Here is a 19,958-nt window from a genome sequence, read left to right as displayed (position 1 = left end):
GTTTTAGAGGTGCATATTCTTTAAAGGAGACATATTTCTTATAGGCAAAGAGAATTAGGGAAATGAATTCCTGGTTTCTGCCTCAATCTCAGAACTTCCTCAGTTCTCCCGAAGAGAGGCAGGTGCGCCTCTTTATCTCCAAGAGTTGGAAACTGTGTTCCTTTCCCACCTCCGCATACTCACTCATGTTATCCCCTCAGTCTACATTTTTTTTTTTTATTTTAATCCATAGGACTACTTTACCAACTCAAGACCCTAAAGAGCCTCTTTTCCTAATTTCTGAAAATAATATCTGTGAGGGGTGATTCTGTGATCACTAGAATGTTATTTCTCCTTTACTGGGCAGGACATCCCCCGCTATGGTAATTCTAAGATTGGGGGCATATTGTGTGCAAGGGATTTTTTTTTGTTTTTCCTTTAATTGTACTTTAGATGTAAGTTTACAGAGCAAACAAGTTTCTCGTTACACAATTAATTCAGATATTGTTCTGTGACATTGGTTGCCAACCCCACAGCATGTCAACACTTTCCCCTTTTGGACCTTGGGTTCCCGATTACCAGCTTTCTTGTCCCCTCCTGCCTTCTCGTCCTTGCGCCTGGGCTGGTGTGCCCATTTAGTCTCGTTTTGTTTTATGGGCCTGTCTAATCTTTGGCTGAAGGGTGAATCTCAGAAGTGACTTCATTACTGAGCTATCAGGGTGGCTGGGGGCCATACTCTCAGGGTTTCTCCAGTCTCGGTCAGACCAGTAAGTCTGGTCTTTTTCGTGAGTTAGAATTTTATTCTACAGTTTTCTCCAGCTCTGTCCAGGACCCTCTATTTCGATCCCTGTTAGGGCAGTCAGTGGTGGTAGCCGGGCACCATCTAGTTGTGCTGGACTCAGTCTGGCAGAGGCTGTGTTAGTGGTGGTCTATCAGTCCTTCAGCCTCCATCTTTTGTTTAATTATTCTTTCCCATATACCTCAAACACCTCTTGCTTAAAGGAGCATTCCTATTTTTTCCTAAACCCTAACCAGGTCTAGCATTCTGACTTAAAATCCTCTTTATTTGTCCTGGAAGCACTTAGTAAATCTTCTATTACATAATCATATAATTGATTGATTGATGTCTGCTTCCCAGAGAGAACTTAACTTCTTTGAGTTATAGAGCCTTGACTGTCTAAAAAAAACAAAACCAAACCTGTTGCCGTTGAGTCAATTTCAAATCATAACGACCCTACAGGACAGAGTAGAACTGCCCCCATAGAGTTTCCAAGGAGCGCCTGGCCTGGTGGATTGGAACTGCTGACCTTTTGGTTAGCAGCCATAGCTCTTAGACGCTATGCCACCTAGTATCTAGTTTATTGTGATAGTCCCAGCACCAAGCCACAGTGCTTTGCACATAGTGGGTGCTCAATAAATATTTGTTCAATGCGTTTTATATGTTGAATCCTCAATTCATATGAGTTCTAATCTTTCAATAATTAATTTTGGGCAAGTAGCTAAGTAATTTTAAGGTTCTTTATAGTTCCAAAATCTTGAACCTGTAAATCCAGGCACAAATAACACTAAGACCATTACTGTCTCTGAGAATTATGTCTAATACACTATTGAATTTCAGTAATCCTTTAACGTGTGGCTTTACTTATCTCAGCTGTCAAGTAAGAGGACTGAACAAGACGAGCCTCTAAAGCACCTTTTCATTTTTCCAACAACCCCTTCCTTATCACTTTTTAGCATCTGACTAAGAAGTGCATACCTATTTTAAAAAAAACCGTTGCCATCGAGTCAATTCTGACACATAGCGACCCTATAGGTCAGAGAACTGCCCCATAGAGTTTTTAAGGAGCACCCGGTGGATTCGAACTGCCAACCTTTTGGTTAGCAGCCGTAGCACTTAACCACTATGCCCTTCAAAATTCCTAAAGCCCTTCAAAATTCCTCTCATGTAAACACGCACATACAAACACGTACACACACTGAATTTTCCATAATTTTATTCCAGGGAAAGTTGAGGCTTCAGCAATGGGAAATATTATCATTATTGGATAGAGCTTGAGCCTGTCCAGCCTGTCATATTTCTTGCTCAAGGAACTAGAAGACAGTGTAAGTTGAGACATGGGGCTAAGGGTCTGCAGTAAAGGTCCCTGCTGCTATCACATCTCCCGCTATTACTGTGAGTGGTTGAGGGACTGCACTATTTATTGTCACTTGTTGCAAAGTGACTTTGCAGCTCCTTCCATTTAAGTGTTTGAGGCTATTTCCCAACCCCTTGAATGTGAGCTGGGGTTGTGACGTGTCTTGACCAAGAGAATGAGGCAGAAATGACAGTTTGCCAGGTCCAAGGCTATGCTTCAAGAAGCCTTGCACGTTTCGGCTTTCTCTCAGAACCCTGCTTCCACCAAGAGAACAAGCCTAGGCAAGCCTATAAGAGGATGAAAAAACATGGAGGAGAGCCAAGTCGTCTTGGATAACCCCCAGAAAGAGAGATGCCTAGGCTGAGACACAACTGACTGCAATAGAATGAAGCCTAGCTGAAACGAGAAAAACAACTCAGCTCAGTCCAGACTAAACTGCCAACTTAGAGGACAACGAACTAAATAAATAGTTGTTTAAACTAATACATTTAAGGGTGTTTTATCATGCAGCAATAGTTACTGATACACTATGGTTCAAAAATTTAGAAACAGCACATAGAGTTCTTCGTACCTTCTTCCCCTGATTTGGAGCTAGGTGAAATCCATACCCAGAAACGTCCAAACAATTAGGGAAACTACTTGGGAAGCTACTGACAAGAGTCCATGGTTGCCAAGACTCTCTCCCCTTCATTCTGTTCTATTAATTAGGCCAAAACTATAGCTTCTCCTATCTTGTCCCGTCTTGTGTGTTCACCTTTCATTACCTCTTTTGTGTTTCGGGGTTTTCTGAGTGCCTGAGAAACTCTGAGATAGCTGAGTCAAACAACATGTGTTTGCCTTATTAGCAATGATCAGGTTTGGCTCCAGCTGCCCTCATCAAACTATTGAACACCCCAGGTCAGATCACCATCTCTGACCAATACAGCTGTAACAGAAAGTACAGAAAGATTTGAAGATTTCATTCAATTGTATACACATCCCTGGTATTTCTTTTTAGATCCAAATTGACAGTAAAGGTACTGAAAGACCTCACAGAAGACCAGAATGGGAGTAGTTCAGTTGGCTTAGAAAGAGTTTCAAGATCAGAATGAAATAGGCCTTCCTAGATAGCTGACTCATAGCAACCTTTGTAGTACTGAGTAGAACCGCCCCTTAGGGTTTCCGAGGCTGTGAATTTTTACGGAAGCAGACTGCCACATCTTTCTCCCATGGAGCTGCTGGTGGGTTCATTTAGCAGCCAAGTGCTTAACCACTACACTATAAACCCCCTTCATAAATGCACTATCGGGTGCCATCATGTCTTACTGGCCTGTGAATCTTTCTGTTCACTAAGGCAAGTTTGCATATACAAGTTTCCCCCACTATCCGAAAGCAGAGCGTTCCCACAAAACCTTTTGTAAGATGAAATGGTGCAAAGCAGAAGAGCAATTACCCTTAATTCACACGGGAAAACTTTTTTTTTTGAGCGTTCCCAGATCCAAAAAATAACCTACCAAATCATAACAAATAACGCATAAAACCTAAAGTAAAAGCAGGAATGCATAAAATAAATCAAGATGAAGTGCAGATGCTCACAGACACAGGTGAAAGCCACAGCGGCATGATGCTGCTGAGATGCCGAGTGTAGCGCCCTGGGAAGGGGCTTGGTGACGCCATTCTCGCTGCGCTGCTTGGGTGCACGCTGCCTCTTCAACGGCTCACTGCAAAACAAATGCCGAACACTATTCTGCTTTTCACCTTTTTTCTTAAAAGCAAAAATCCTCTTCTGATTTCTAATGTAGGTCTTTTGTAAAAGTAAAGTGGCTTAAAGTGAACTTCCCAAAAGCAGGCGATATGTGTGTCTGTTTTTTCATTATGTTTTTATTTTCAAGTTTATTTCTCAGGGGAGCAATAGTACATCCTCAGTTCCCAAGTTCTCCAGGAAAGTTTCTTGGTAACCCATGAATGAGTGGTCCTGCCAGATGCAAGAACTCAATTCGCCTTTTTTGCATTATTTATAGACTATTCAATGCAAAGGGGGAAAAATAGGAAGCCGCTTCTAGATGCCAAGCTCTTTGCTAGACTAAAGGATACACAGGTGGAGATAAAATTTGGTATTCTCAAAGCTCATGGTTAACTGAGTAAATATTTTTTAAAAAGAACCAAAATATAATAAAATGTGATAAAACAAAGCTAAAGTGAAGTTGCACACAAGGAAAAGGTAACAGGACACGCTGGAACTACTACTGCCACTGCAGTGCTGACCTTCCATCAAAGGTAGAGCGGGGGAAAAGTTACCTTTTTTCATTCACAGATCAAATAAGGTAAGCTACGCTCTCTAAAACTAGATCTACAGATGAAAAGAATAAAAATCTACGTATTTAGATCAACTTCTAAAGCAGAGTATTTTGCGGATTTATCCCAAGAAAACGCGGCACTGAAGGGCTGGTTGGTATCTTAGCCTGCAAATTAGTTTAAATTCTTGGTTAACATCATCACCATTGTATCACTTACAATAAGTGAAAGCAACCAAAAAGAAGTCTCTTTAAGTCAAGCCTCAATCTGCCCCTGGCATTTATGGACTGGATATTACCGTTTTCAGTGACCCCAAAACCTATGACAAGTAGCAAGGTTTTTGTTTGTTTTTTAAGCAAGCAGAAGTGTGAATATCCTGCTGAGGGGTCAATCTAGTTGGCTGCCAAAACAACACATATCAAAAAAAGTTTGTTGCTTCATTATCCATTCATCTATGGAAACTCATATGAAGTGCTGAAATTGAACATTTACGAAAAATGGTCACAGGGTGAGGATACAATTTAAGTAAAAGTTGATAATATGATTTGTAGAGCTAAACGAATGACTCTAGATGGAAATGTAATTGGAGGAAAGCTGGGAGAATATACTAAATGCTATGGTCACAGGATGTTTCCTTTGTGAAATTCATGGAGAACATCAAGGTATTTCTACGATTTTCAAATATTACTTGATTTCTTCATCTTAAGCATTAAGTTTATGGGACGATAGAGGAAAGAACTAAAAAAAAAAGGGGGGGGTGCAAGCCAGAGAAGCTGGACATCTAACTTCTGATTAATCCTACCCCTGCCCACACACACAGCTTAGGTTCATCATGTTGAAATATGAATCCTCAGAGGAGCAAATACAAGCCTATTCATTGAAGCAAATCACCACACAGTCAAATTAAGTAATCCTTTGATGAGAACTGGTTTTGGGTTGTGCACAGCTCTGATCTCCTCTTCAGTGAAATAGATAATTAAGAGCTGACGGGATACATACAAGAGAAGGTACTAAAAGCTAATTTCGTTCTTGGAACATGTATGACAATAATGGGCTACGATAATAGGTTACCATAAAACAATTAATGAGTACCACAGCACATTTGGAATTAGCCCTATATGAAATACATATGGTGTTCCTTTCAATAAAAAATGGGAAAAGAGAATATAAATTTTGTTACTGAAACAGAAATTAACTGGATGAAAATATCAGTAACTCCAAATAAAATACTTTGTACAGTGTATCATCCTTGTAGGATCTAACCAAATAGACCATAATATCCTCTTCGTAAATATAACAGATACATTTTAGTCTTGACTTTGTTCTACATTAAAAAAAAAGGAAAAATTCTGCATTAATTTAAAAAACAATGAAATGTATAAATAGAGATTTCCTGGTTTTTTAATTTATTACTGAAACTAAAAAAGAGCTGAAATACAAAAGTAGTAATTAAATAAATGGTAATTCATCACCAATCACTCCTGAGAAAACATTCTTTAGTATTCCAGTGAGTTAGCTCATTTCTCCATATGTCACACACATTCATGTGTGAGAAATGAGATGGGCTTTTGCGAAAACCTAACAACGAAGAATAAAATGAACACTTGGAGAGTTCGGTTTACGTTCGTATGTGTATACACAGAGGCACAGAAAGACTATTTCACCAGAGTTTTATCTATGTGGCTCTCTTGCATAGTTGGGACATATACTGCATGTGTTTACTTGAGGTAATAGCTGCAGGGAGCTCCAACTCTTGGACGATGTTTTATGCTAAATAAACAGCCAAAACAGAAAGAGGTGTGTTTGGGAAAATGAGACAAAATGATTACAAAAGTATTAAACTACCACTTGGCAAATGCTACCAGGCTGAAACTTAGTGCTCAGTGTTGCAAAGGACCATGTTTTAGTGACAACGAAAACTTAAGGGGGAAGAAAAGAATAAAAAATAAAAGAAACATTTTTGCCTGCTTTTAATTATAGGGTCAAAGTGATAATTAAGTAGAATAAATTAAAGAGTGTTAGTCTATAAACAATATGCTTAAAGTTTTGATTAATATAGTGTGTTTTATTTGAAAAACTCAAAATGCTGAGCAAGGGAATCACTAATCTCATTACTTGTCTATGAGTCAAGTCCAATCAGAACCATGCAGTACCCAGAGAGAGAATTTTACAGATGGGAAGTAAAACGGAGCAGAAAAACAACTCTCCCAAGGTCACAGCCTTCTTAAATGGCATAGCTAACAACTGAACACAAGAGTCCTGACTCCAAAACAAGAATTTTCTGATAACACTTGACTACTGAAGTAGAGTTTTCCCGATTTCCTTCTTTTTGGGAAGTCAACAGCAGACTCCATTCTCTCTGCAAGCTATCTTTTAAAATAACAAATGTTTTTATTACAAACAATAAGCTGGTTTGAACTTTCTGAACAATCAGAAAGTTTGGAATCTGGTCATGCAAAATCTTTTGGATACCGTAGGTTTTAACATAAAAGGAAAATATCTGTATTTTACCTTTCTTTCCACACTGCATTATAACCATGATACAAATTTTCATCTTTGTCTAAAAATAAATTTAGTGTACATTTAAGGCATTATCACACCAACTCATTAGCATCAGCCATCATTTGCTTCTCATTCTAGAAACCACACATGCTACATACCGAAACCAAACCCACTGCCATCGAGTCGATTCTGACTCATAGCGACCCTATAGGACAGGGTAGAACTGCCCCATAGAGTTTCCAAGGAGGCCTGGCCAATTCAAACTGCTGATCCTTTGGTTAGCAGCCCTAGCACTTAACCACTATGCCATCAGGGTTTCCACAGCTACATATGAACTATAAACAGGCAGGTTTTCAGGAGGGACAGGCCACACTAAGCCGGGTTTTCTGAAACCTGAGAACCTCTCCCACTTCTGGGGTCTTTTTTTCCAGGAGAGTGAGAGGCTAATTTTTCTCCATCCTCCTCCTCCCCATCCCCTCCTTTTTTTTTTAACCCTATCCATACCTGGTAGGGTAATCACAAGATATTTACAATGAATTTATATAAGCAGAAAAAAGGTTGGTAAATTAATAATTGGGCTCCCTTGACTGAAAGCATTAGAAAAATACAATTGGAAATACTCTCTGGTACGCAAATAGACATTTTACCTTAAGGCATTAGAGACAAAGGTTTTTTGAACTGAAAGAGATCTCACAGAGTAGAACCGTAGTCCGCCCTTCTGTTTGACACAGGAGAAAAACTCAGCCCCAAAACGTTAAAGGACTTGGTCAAGTGCCTGAAGGTAGACGGGCTGAGCAAACCCAGAATAGCAGGTTGTCGCCAACAGTGTCCCATTAATTGTAACTTGCTATTGGATTATATAAATCACCAAGGAATAATGCCATAGTTACGGACTACAACGCAGTTTGCCATTTTTAAATTAATACATTTTTAAAGTCCCACATTAGATAGCTGGAAAATCACGTTAGTAAAGTTGATGCATTTCCCAAGGCCTCTTGAGCTAAGCAGACACGATTCAAATCTAGTATCCTCTGGAAACAAAGCCCCAAGTGCCCTTACGTCCTGGAGCGAACCTTGTACCAGTGAGTAAAGAAAACGTCCCCGAAAGGGTGCACACAGACGACCCAAGCGAACAAACAGTTAACTGCTGCGCCCCACCTCCCTGTTGTAAATAATCAAGGAAAAGCTTTTATAAAGCAATACAAAATGTCACCACAGGCTGACGCTCTTTCTACAAGAATAATGAGATTCTCGCTACCTCAGATGCTGAGCACATATTTCATTGCCTTGATCTCCGAATTCGGTTTTCGTGGTTCATGTATGTCCCCCTCCCTTCAAACAGGCAACACGCCAGGCCTACAATCTGTCAGTGACTCCGTAGGGACTGCAGGCCAAAGGACCTCAGACGAGCAAGGGGAAGTAGGGGAAGGCGGGGACACTTTCACAAAGTCGAGCTTCTGCCGTCTAGACCTGAGCACACACTATCACAACCGCTCCGGAAATGAAGGGCGGCAGGTGGGGAAGTCAGTTAGCCCCTGGATTGAGACACCGTATCTCCACGGAGCGTGCACACGGCGCCTTTTGGTGGCACAATGCTTTCTTTTAAAGCACGCCGACACAGCTCAGAAAATTGCGCTCATATGCAAGCCAAGTAACGTCGGGAAAACCTCTGGAGTAGGGGTCTGAGACCTCCGAGCCCCGCGCAGCTGCCGCAAGCGGCGAGGCCAGCGTCCTCCCTCGGGCTTGCTGAGCGCGCGCCCTGGGTGCCTGCTGGAACCGCGAGCCAGCGGGACCCAACGACTCGGGGCTGCGAAGGAAATCTGAAGGCGGAACTTCTCCCCCTGGCAGTTAAATATACATAAAAAATATATATGCAGGGGGAAAAAACCGTCTGTAGACGTGGCCTGACTAAAAAATAAATTCCAGGGCAACCGCAAGGAAAGGGAAACAGGATGTATGCGTGTGGCCCGGGGTGTGGGAGGTGGGTGAGATTTCGACGTTGCGAGAGGGTTAAACTGAAAACGAGCTCCAGTCGTGTTGCTCTTCGCATCTCACAAACCGCATCACCTCTTCCCCCACTCTGGCTTCTCATTCGCCCCAGCTCTAGAGTGCCCTTTCTTCCTTCCCCGATCCGACCCTGGGATCGCGGAAATGTGAGATCCAGTTGTGCCAGACCCAAGGGGGTCTCCCCTTCCACCTCCCGGGTGCTCTTACCCCGCCCCCGCCGGCTTTAAATCCGGTTCAACCCGCCCCAAAGCCGGAGACAGATCCCAGACGCCTCTTTCTCCAGCCTCAGGACAGCAGGTGAGCTCATTCAGAAGCGAAACTTTAATACAGAGATAAGGAGAGGGCACCTCCCCCGTACACACACGCGCGCGCACACAGCAGCTGCAGCTCACACGCACTTGTAGTCTCTCCCTCGGGATCTGGACTCCAGCCACTCCTTCCCCCGTTCCTGGGACAGATTCAGAGATTTTCAAACCCCTTCTGTGGCCTCAGTTTGCCAGCAACTTGAGACATACGTAGGAATGGAAAAATGCAAAAGGAAATGACCTTTCTTTTATAAAAGCTAAAGAATAGGGTACCGGTGAGCCAAATAACAGGAGGTGGGACTTCAACTTGCAACTGTCTACGAAGGGCTAGAGGTCTAAAGTTCAAGGAGAAAAAAATGTTTCCCAAAACCCCACAAGTCATAGGAGGGAATGAACCTGCTGCTCGGTCAAGTGACCGCGAGCATGCAGAATGCCCAGTTAGGACCAATTCGGGTCAGCAGCCCGGCGGGCGCCAGGGTGACAGGGCCAGGGGACGTCCCTGCAGGTGAAGGAAGGGATCCCCGCGAGGTATTTTAGTTGTTGGGGGTTTTGCCTTTTTTTCCCCTGAGGCTCAACTCAGAACTGAGAACTGAGACTACATCGCAGGTCCTGGAAGTCCACAGCCGCTCAGTCACTGCTCACAACCTGGCTGCTAATTCCAGGTGAGGCTGTGGTCTGTGCCTACCGTCACCCCCTGCCCCCCCGCCAAGTCATCAACCACCTCCCAGGAAATGGGGGGGGGGGTTGTTAAAACGACGATTTCAGGTTTTTTTTTTTTTTAGGGGTGACTGAAGTCCTCCCTTTGGCCTCATCCCTTTCTCATCTCCTACCCAGGGGAAGTTACCGGGGGATTTATCACGAAAAAGTGCAGGCAGTTTATTTCCTCCGAGAACTAAGCGAAAGGAATACTGCCTGGGGCGCAGAGAGGTGGACTTTGACACCCGGAGACAGGAGGGTTGGTCGGAGAGCGAGGTCCGGCTGCCAACCAGGAGCCGCAGGGGAAAGGGGCGCCCGACGAATTCTGCGCGTGGGCCCCCGCAGCCCTGACCCCGGCCGCACCCAAAGTTCCTGGAGACTGACCCCCTGCCCCCGCTGGCTGCTCAAACTTGAGCCAACCGGCCGAGACCAAATGTGCGGCACCAAGCGTGCGGCACAGATGACCGAGCCCCGGACCGGCTCCGTGCCGGGAGGAGCGCCCCCTTACCTCCCGCTCGCGCCGGGGCGCACAGCCCCGAGCGTGCCAGGCCGGAGCCGGGGGCCCAGCACGCTGGCCCCGGTGCGCGCCGGCCCGGGGCCGCTCCGTGGTCCCCGCTCACCTGGTCTGAGGACAACGGCGCAGATCAACAGGCAGAAGACCAGACGGCAGCAGGGCGCCGCCTTCGAAGCCATACTCCTCCTCCTCCCGGGCCACCGGCAGAGTCCGCGCCGCAGGAGGGGGCGTCGTTCCGGCCCCGCGCTGCCCGACCGCTCGCGCGTCAGGACGCTGGGGCAGCGGCTTCTCGCGCACACACTGCCCCCGGGCTGGGGCGCGGCACTTCGGGCTTCTGGCGTCGCAACTTTCCAGCCGGCGGTGTCCCCAACTCCTCCTCCCTCGCCCTAGACACCTGCCCTCGGCCCCTGGCTGCTCCTCCGGGCCGGGCCGGGCCGGGCCGGGCGACCTGTCTTCCCGGAGGCACCTGAGTAATTCGGCAAGGTGTGCGTGGCTCTCTTGGCTGGCTCTGGTCTTCCTCCTTCGGAATAGTAACAGCGGCCCTGGCGCTGCGCGGGGACAGCCGGGCGCTGCGCGGGGACAGCCGGGCGCTAGGAGAAGCCTCGGGCGGCCTGGGAGGTCTCCGCAGGTGGCGGCGGCGCGGGCTCGGACTGCGCCGAGTGGCGGAGCTGGAAGGTGTGTGCAGACTGCCGCTCTCCTCCTCCCGCCCCGCCCCTCCCTCGTCCGCTCGCAGCCGCCTTGGCCGCGCGCTGAGCAGGTGGTCGGAGCGCCGCTGGCAGCCGAGAGGCGCTGCAGGACTGAGTCCCGCCGAGCCCGAGCCTGGGAGCCGGCGGCAGAGGCGGCCGCGCGCTGAGCAGGCGGTCGGAGCGCCGCTCGCAGCCTAGAGGCGCTGCAGGACTGAGTCCCGCCGAGCCCGAGCCTGGGAGCCGGCGGCAGAGGCGGCCGCGGCCCGGGCGCCGGGGGGCGGGCTTCCGCCAGGCCCCGCCCCGGCCCGCCCCCGCCAATGGGGAGCCGGCGCCGAGCCGCGCGCGCCCGGGCCGCCTCCCCGGGTTCGGCCACTTGCCCGGGCAGCGCCAGCGCGCTCTTGGCTCGGGCTCGCGCGCCCCGCTGCGCACCTGTCCGCGCCGCGGTTGGGACGGGCCGACTGCGCCCTTCTTGCCCCCAGGTGCCCGCTCCACCGGCTCACACTCCTGGGCTTGTCCGGGGTGGGGTTGCAGCGTCGCCCTGCTGTAAGCAGCGTGGTGGGCGAGGGGGAGCCTCACGGGGACGGGCACCCTGGTCCAAGGGCAGGAAGGTTGGAGGAGGAAGGAGCAGGAGGAGGTGGAAAACCTGGGGATTCTCCTGGTTGTTAACGGCCAGAGCTTGGCCGGGGCAAGGGGAAGAGAGGGGGACATTCCAAGTACAGGTTTAATATCCCCTCTCTCTCGGCTGCCAACAAAAAAGGTCAGCAGTCCGAGTCCACCAGCCCCTCTTTGGACACTTGGGGGGGCGCCTCTCCCCTGTCCTGTAGGGTCACTATGAGTGGGAATCGACTGGAAGGCAGTGGGCTTGGTTTTTGGCTCTGCATGCACGCAGACCACTAGGATCGACTGCCCAGAAGCAAATACGGAGAAGATATTTGCTTTTTTCCCGGGAGAAATTAAATCAGGAATTTCTAGACCAGATTTCGTCGCGCGAATTTTCCCAGTGTCTGCAAGAGCCCCAGCGTGTGTCTCTGGTATTTTGAATTAAGCGGCGAATTTAGAGTCATAAACAGAAAATTCTCAAGTTACTTAGGTTAAAAGACAGGCTCTTCCTGGTCGGTTCCTGAAAGCCAGGCGTCTCAGCAGATGGACAGGCTTCTCAGACAATATCTAAAGATTGAAACACCTCCCAGGCGCAACACAGGAAGCAGTGTCGCTTTCAGATCAGGCAGAGAGCATGAAGGAGTATTTTTCTCTAGAACACCGTGGTGGAGCTGTCGGAGGCTTAACAAAAAAAAACACTGCTTAAGTGGCTCTAAATCAGGGATGCGGGATCGCAACTCTCCTCCCCAAGCGCAGTAAAATCTTGGCCCCTGAATCCCTTCCCTGGGGCATTAAATAGCCTTTCGCGCATCACAGGATCACCCCAGTGTGAAGCTGGCCTCCAGCAGAGAAGCCCAGCTAGAAATCATCACTTACTGCGTTCTCATCAGAAGCCACCGACTAGATGCGCAGAAGCTTAAGACAAAAAAAAAAAAAAAGTACCCAGGCTATTAAACTCGATTTTCATCTGTGGCTTTTGTCAAAAGCTTGCCGATCTTGTACTCTGGGTTATCTTTACATTAACAGTATTCTAGAGTAAGCTTTTATATTTTTCTTCTCAAAATAAGTAGTTTCTCCTACTTGGTTTTAACATTAGCATTTTATTTGCATCTTGTGAATCAACGGGAGGGTTAATTTAAAAAAACTCGCTGACTCACAGTGACTCTGTAGGACAGAGTAGAACCTTAGGATTTCTGAGCAGCAGCTGGTGGTTTTGAACTGCTGACCTTTTTGTTAGCAGCTGAGCTCTTAACCACGGTGCCACCAGGGCTCCAGGAAGGTTAATGCTAGGAGGCAAATGCCTTTTAACAGTACTCCATGAACTAGGTTTGGCTGAATTCCTAACATTCCAATGGGATCTTGTAGGATTCCTTTAGGGAATTACTTTTCTTTCAACAGCGGCTTACATGGAGCGTACTAGAAGTCATCCTAACTATGTACTTAACCTACTCTTTCTATCTGACCGCCTTTATTTTGGGATGAGGATTAATATAGCATAATTGTTAAGAAGTCAGCCTACAAAGATTTGGGCTCTGACATTTACTACCTGTATGCAGGGCCAAGGAGCCCTGTCGGTGCAGTGGGTAAGCTCCGCTGCTAAGACCTTGGCTCGAACCCACCAGCTGCTCAGCAAGGGAAGATATGGCAGTCTGCATCCGTAAAGATTTACAGCCTCGGAAACCCTACAAGGCAGTTCTGCTGTGTCTGATAGGGTCGCTAGGAGTCAGAATGGGCTCAGAGGCAATGGCTTATGCACGGTTAAGTCAGCCTCTCTAAGCCTCAGTTTCCTTACTTGTAAAAAGTGCTAACAATAGTGCCAGTCTCTTGGGATTGCTGTGAGGATTAAATTAAATGAGACCATGCAGATAAGTGACCAGGTATAGCAGGAGGAGATTGGTTTTGGGGAATAGACAGCCTTGTTAGACTTTGCACTTGCTCAGCAAGTGACCTTGAGCAAAAGTCAGTCCGTCACAAAACGTGGTGACACCTTAGAGTACCCCCTTCAAAGGTGTGCTGCTCATTAGGAACAACACACAGTACATAAACTGGAGCTATTTCACATAAAAAAAAAATACACGTGAATATATACATAGTCAGTTGCTTCCAGAATTGCATCTAGAGAGGAATATGTCCTAATTTAGGAAATTGCCTTGATAAGCCACTTGGAACAGTAATTCCAAAGGACGTTAGTCATATTAGCTAAGACAAAAAAAAAAAAAGATGGGTAAATTGCTCTATGTTAAACAGAATAATAATAAAAATAGAAATTTGGTAGTGAAGTGATAGAGGAATGCCTCAGAAGAAGGGACAAGGGCCAAGCCGTACAAACATGAGTTTGGAAATGGTAAAAGGCCTGTAAATACAGTTTAATTAATTAGAAATATTTATTGAATGCATGCTATATGTTAGGTTATCTGAAGCACTTTACATAAAGTAATGGGTATAATCCTCTCTCAAAAAAATCCTTTGTTATAAAAGCTGTTATCTTCTCTCTTCTACTCACGGAGAAAATGAAGCCCAGAGATGAAAACACTTTCTCAAATTCACACAGTGATTCATAGTAAAGTCAGGATTCTACCGCAGGCCATCTGATTCTAGACCTGCATTCCTACCCACTTTGCTCACTAGAAATGTCTACAATAAACTTATGACTCTTAAAAAAAAAATTGGGGGCCTCATTTGAACACAAATTCTTGCATCTTCCCAAAACTTTAATAAAGTTTTCCTTGAGGAAATTAACTAATAGGGCAGTGTACCCAATCTGTGTGGGCCAGGTACAATGCATATGAAATGACAAGACAATTTCTAAACTGAAATAATTCAGCGTAAGCAAGAGCTCAGAGCCAGAGATAAACATGACTATGTAAAAGCCACAAAAAATGCAGTAGAGGGAGAGTATTTGTCTTTCAAAATCTGTGGAATGAGGGTTGGATCCACCTTAGTTCTTAAGAGTGGTTCCAGCTGCATTTGAATCAAAACTGGTTTGTTACAACTTAAAATACATACTATTACAATGACATTTGTCAGACAGGTAAGTTATGAATCACAGCATGATGAAGGGCCCTTCTTATTGCAAGAGGTAAAATGAATAATACTCACCCAAGGAAAAAATATTTCAGGTTACCTGGAGCATGAGAAGAGCTCTGCATCCTAAGTATAAAAGAATTGGTCATCAATCAGGACAGTCTGTTCAAAGCAGTGATATAACATAGTAGACAGGTTTCCTATGTAGGGTCTGTTGGTATCAGAAGTCAGGACCCATGAGGCACAGTCCAGAAACTTTTGTCCTGTACCAAAATATAAACCCCACCAGTATGTGACAGCATAACCAGGTCAAGTATGAGTGCCTTCGAAGTATTGAGGGCAACGGAAATGACCCACTGATTTCATGTTAATTTTGCATTTTTATACTAAGAGAGATGAAATAGAACATATAATTCTTTTTCCGGATTAACCTAAAAAATTTCCCACTGGAGATGAAATTTCACCAAAGATGTTGACATTTGTCCTTTATCACCTTACGTCATAGTACCCTGTGTGCCTTCCTTGTCTTTAAACAAAGTTGTCTGCATTTCAGGAGCATGCAACAAATCTGATTCTTTTTTTTTCCCTCCCATCCAGTGATTATGCATTTCTAGCCAGTATTTTGAAAATATATCAGGATATACTTATGAATGAATGATAATGAAAAAGGATTCTCTAAGAGAATATTGGAAAAACACTAATAAGGGGGATGGTATTTTTTTTTTTTTTTAATAAGGAGACTAATGGGGTTTCCTCTGGGTCTTCAATGACTGAAATAGGGATATAAGGTTTGAAGGGGGAAAAAAAATGTGTCAAGTCCTAGTTAGTCACCATAGTGAAAACATGGACCTATCAAGTAAGGACACTTAACCTATAAGAGGAAGAGGCTTATAAAAACTATCTGCCATCAACGAGAGTAAAACAGAAAAGCTCATGCTGAGAGCAGAAGCCTGATTAGTAGAGGTTCTAAGTGACCAGGTGAGAGATGGGCAATGGCCTGGGATAACATAGTGATAAGGAGTCCTGGTGGTGCAATGGTTAAGGGCTAGGCTGCTAACTGAAGGGTTGGCAGCTTGAACCTACACAGCAGCTCTGTAGGACAAAGTCCTGGTGATCTGCTGCTAGAAAACCCTACAGGGCAGTGCTACTCTGCCACGTGGAGTCTCTATGAGTCAAAAATTGACGTGACTGCACCCAACAACAACAACGTGGCAATGACAGCGATTGAAATAGGGCTAAGTGGGATTTAAGTCTAGGAAGGTAAAACTGTTTTAAAGAGGCATGGAGATTATGTATGTATAAGATAAAGCTCTTTTATTTCTGTCCCCAAGGTTCTTTAAGTAAATGACACCTACAATCGATCACTCTAGATATATACTGCAGAAGAGATATTCTCCTAAAAAGTATTCCATTGAATTTTATTGTTTAATTTCATTTGTTAATAGTAATATCAGTTATTGTATTAATAAAATTCTGCAGCTCACATCTTGAATACTGCTAGCTAATACAGATATCACTGAAGGGCAAAAACTTTCAAAACCTGTGGTAAACATTATGTTCTGACTTCAGACTGTAGATTGCTCAGAGTCTGGGCACAGAAAGAAATGCATAGCTTTTTCAGTCTAACTGGAAATCAACTTAGTCGTTTTCTTTCCTCTCTTAGACATGAGGAATGGAGAAAGAAATCTAGCTAAGCTATTTGACTCTGAAACTTACACTCTACCTATATAATGAATGTCAAAACCTTTCAGTGTATTAAAAACTCATAATCCATAAGTGATTTTAGTAGGTGCATAAAATTTCTTACCCCCCCCCACAAAAAAAACAAATAAACAATCAAAAAACCAAAACCTTAACAGCCTTGGTTTACCCCACTACTTGGAAGTTCCTCTTCAAAGGTTGTTGCATGTTTTTAAGTTTTGTCTGAAAGATGTAGCTCTTTTAGCTTTGAGTAAGCAGAAAGTGACTCAGAGTGAGATTATTCAGATATGTGATACCTTAACAGAAATTTCAACTTGATTAAATATTCTCAAAAAGTTCCCCAGAGTTTCCTCTACTCAGTCATGTATCTACTAGCTGTTATGTTCCACAACAGGTTTCATTCAGGAATACGAGGTGGTCAAAAAATGAATGTAGAAACATGAAAATGATGTATACTTGATTTTCTAAAGCAAACAAATAAAGCATGGATTTAATAAAGTTCTAGAAAACCACATTAAATGTTAGGCCCTCGTTATTCATACTATTCCCTCCTAAAATAAGATAGTTGAGTTTACAGAAAACTATTAAGAGGCAATGCTCATATAAATATGAAATGGCTGAAGAGCAAAAGATCTTCAGTTCTTAGTCTGCCAAAAAAAAAAAAAAAAAAAGATTTCACAGCAGTGGACAAAGACTCATTGATTATGCAATATAAAAAAGAACCTGAGTATTTTAATGCTTCTCAGGGCCTAAAGAACAAACCATTTTCTTCTAAATTAGGCCTGTGGCAAAAATTCAATTTCCTAATTCCCACTTGCTCTATTCACTCTAACCATACTGTTCCCCTCACTGTTTCTAAATACACTTGATGTACTCCCACCTCAGGGCCTTTGCACTTGCTGTTTCTGCTTCCTGGAGCTCTTTTTCCCCAGTTAACAGTGTAGCTTACTCTACCGTTGCTTTGAAGGCATCTGGTCAATGTGACCTTCTCACTGAATTCTTCCATGAACAACTATTTAAAATTTCAACTCCCAGCCCCAATACTCCGTATCTTCCTTTCTCACTTTATTTTTCTCCGTAGAACTTATCATCGTATAACATATTTGTAACTTATGTATCTTGGTTAGTGTCTACCTCTCTCATAAAAATGAAAGCTCAGTGAGATTTGTTTCTGCTAATATCACAGACTGGTGCAAACAGTTAAGCACTGGGCTACTAGCTGAAAGGCTGGTGGTTTGATCCTACTCAGAATTACCTCAGAAGGAAGTCCTGGAGATCTCATTCTGAAAAGTCAGCCACTGAAAACCCTACAGAGCATATTTCTACTCTGACACGCATGGGGTCACCAAAAGTTAGCGTCAGCTGGACGGTAACTGGTTAAGTGCCTAGAATGTTGTTGCTGTTAGGTGTCTAGAATAGACAGGCACATAGTAGGCACAGGACACTATTTGATGAATGAATGCGTGAATGAATAATAAATTATTGTGCAAGGTAATTCATGTACAGATAAAGGTGAGGCTCCTTGGCTGAATTTTGTAGAGCAGCCTGAGGCCTCATCTCCTCATGTAGACACTCTAAGGCTTTTCGGCAGAGTTAAAACAAACCAGCATCAAAACCCCAGGGGAGTCTAACTACACATATGACAGAGGAGGTAATAGAGGTGCCATCAGTCAGAAGACTTAGCAAAATTCACACAGTAACGACTCCCATACTGGCTTAAATGCAAGTATACTACCCTCAGGTTGAGCAAATACACAAGATACCCTGTAATTTTTAAGTCAAATTATCAGGATAATAAAAAAAAAAAATCTGGATGCATATCAGACAGCATTGATCAATTCCAAACACAGTGCATTTACCCCAACTCTTTCAGAGTAAACGTTCTCAATCCTGTTCTGTGTAACATTTCACTAAGGCGTGATTACGGAGGCAGTGCCGATATTGCAAAGCCTACAGAGTTAGCTCAGGATTATTTAAGATTTTAAACCTCAGTGTTCTTTATACTCTGTTCTTGACAGGGTGAATTTTGCAAAGCTATAATTCTGAGCAATGTATTCCACAAACATAGGTGATTCCTAACCTGTTCAGCTAACAGCGCTATGAAAAAGAAAAAATATATATATTAATATTTAATTTAAAGTCCAGCATTTTAACATTATCTGAAAGTGTTTAATGTGCCTGCTTTTTTTTTTTTTTTTTGGTCAGGGCAAGAAATTGACTTAATAATTGTACCTCAAGGCAAAGAGCTTATGAGAAAACATAATACATATTAAAACAGCTATATAAGGTAACACATAAAAAGACTTATAAAGATGCACATACTTTCACTGAAATTGCCAGAATCTGTGTGTGTTCTAGCTGACAAGGAGGTGTGTTAAATTATTTTTGCCTATCGCTTCCAGTTTTAAAATTCTGTTAAAACTAGTTAATTGATATATCTCTTAAGGGAAATGGCTTGCCTTTTTATGAAGAGTGACATCCAGGTTACAGAGTGAAGCATTCTGTCCAAGAGTGGTTAACATATCAAGTCAGAAAAGAATCCCCAAAGAGCATAAGTCTCAATTATTTTTTCCTAGACTCAAGGACATTTCAAAAGAATGCAAGACCCAGGGTTATTCCATTGAATACTCAGGTCTGAGACAAATCTTAAGTCCAGGGTTAAATAAATACGAAATTCAACCTTCAAAGGCAAAGCAGCATCAATGGGCAGCTGAGAAGTGTCCATACACAGGGACTCACGCCCATTTAGCCTGGCGAGAAGGTGGGCCTCAGTTACACATGTCTTTTCCCCATACCAGCAGCTGAGTCACATTCTGTTCTCACTTCTCCCTCTTAATACCTGCAGCTCTGAGATCCTTCCTAGAAAGACTGAAAAAAACCCAGATTACCCCTTCTTGAGGTGGCTTTTCCCCATTTGCTTGAATTCCTTACAGGAGTTTTAAGATGACAATAGCTTTCCTAGTGCTGATTTGTCCTTCCATTTCTAAAATGATCAACATCTTCTTTTTCCTTTTCTTCCAATCTCAATACCTTGACTTTTGCCTATTCTGAAGGCTCAGCATGTTGAGCTAAATAACAAAGCCATGATAATTTATGAATGAAGGAATGAGTGGATCATGGTCTGTGTACCAATGAAAGACAGAGATGTCCAAGGAGAAATGAGTCATAGATCAGAGAAACAAAGTAGAATACATTAGCATATCTTAGAATACAGGCCAAGAAAGAAATTTAGCTCTTGGTGTTTCCCCATCCTCCCTCCTCAGCTTGTTTAAATTAGGGAGATACCATTTTTCTAATCCTTGTCAGTCAGCCAGCAGGAGTCTGTCATCAGGTTGGGAAATTTTTACTAAGGTTTTTGTATTGGTCAGCATACTTTAAGAGGAAAGTGGCAAAATCCCCACTACAACCAGTTTAATAAAAGAAAAAAGAAGAGGGGTGACTTACTGGTTTAAATGACTGGGAATTCCAGAAGTGTGTCTCTGTTCCTGCATAGCTGGACCCAGGCATTTGAGCAGGTTGTCAAGTCTCTTCGCCC

At 43.9% G+C, this 19,958-nt stretch overlaps 1 protein-coding gene across 1 annotated transcript in view; it reads right to left on the bottom strand.

Annotated features, from left to right (window-relative positions):
* Positions 1-10,688, bottom strand: part of ALCAM (activated leukocyte cell adhesion molecule) — a 200,257-nt gene extending 189,569 nt beyond the window's left edge. Inside the window, exon 1 of the mRNA XM_049858259.1 lies at positions 10,519-10,688. Coding sequence (XP_049714216.1) covers positions 10,519-10,591 — 73 coding nt within the window. The 5' untranslated portion in view covers positions 10,592-10,688. The remainder of the gene's footprint in view (positions 1-10,518) is intronic.
* Positions 10,689-19,958: the final 9,270 nt, after the last annotated feature.

The sequence above is a fragment of the Elephas maximus genome, chromosome 18 (genome assembly GCF_024166365.1).
Source record: "Elephas maximus indicus isolate mEleMax1 chromosome 18, mEleMax1 primary haplotype, whole genome shotgun sequence".
In the NCBI taxonomy this organism is placed as follows: domain Eukaryota; kingdom Metazoa; phylum Chordata; class Mammalia; order Proboscidea; family Elephantidae; genus Elephas; species Elephas maximus.
The sequence above is the reverse complement of the archived record's forward strand: the minus strand, read 5'-3'. Positions and strand labels throughout refer to the sequence as shown.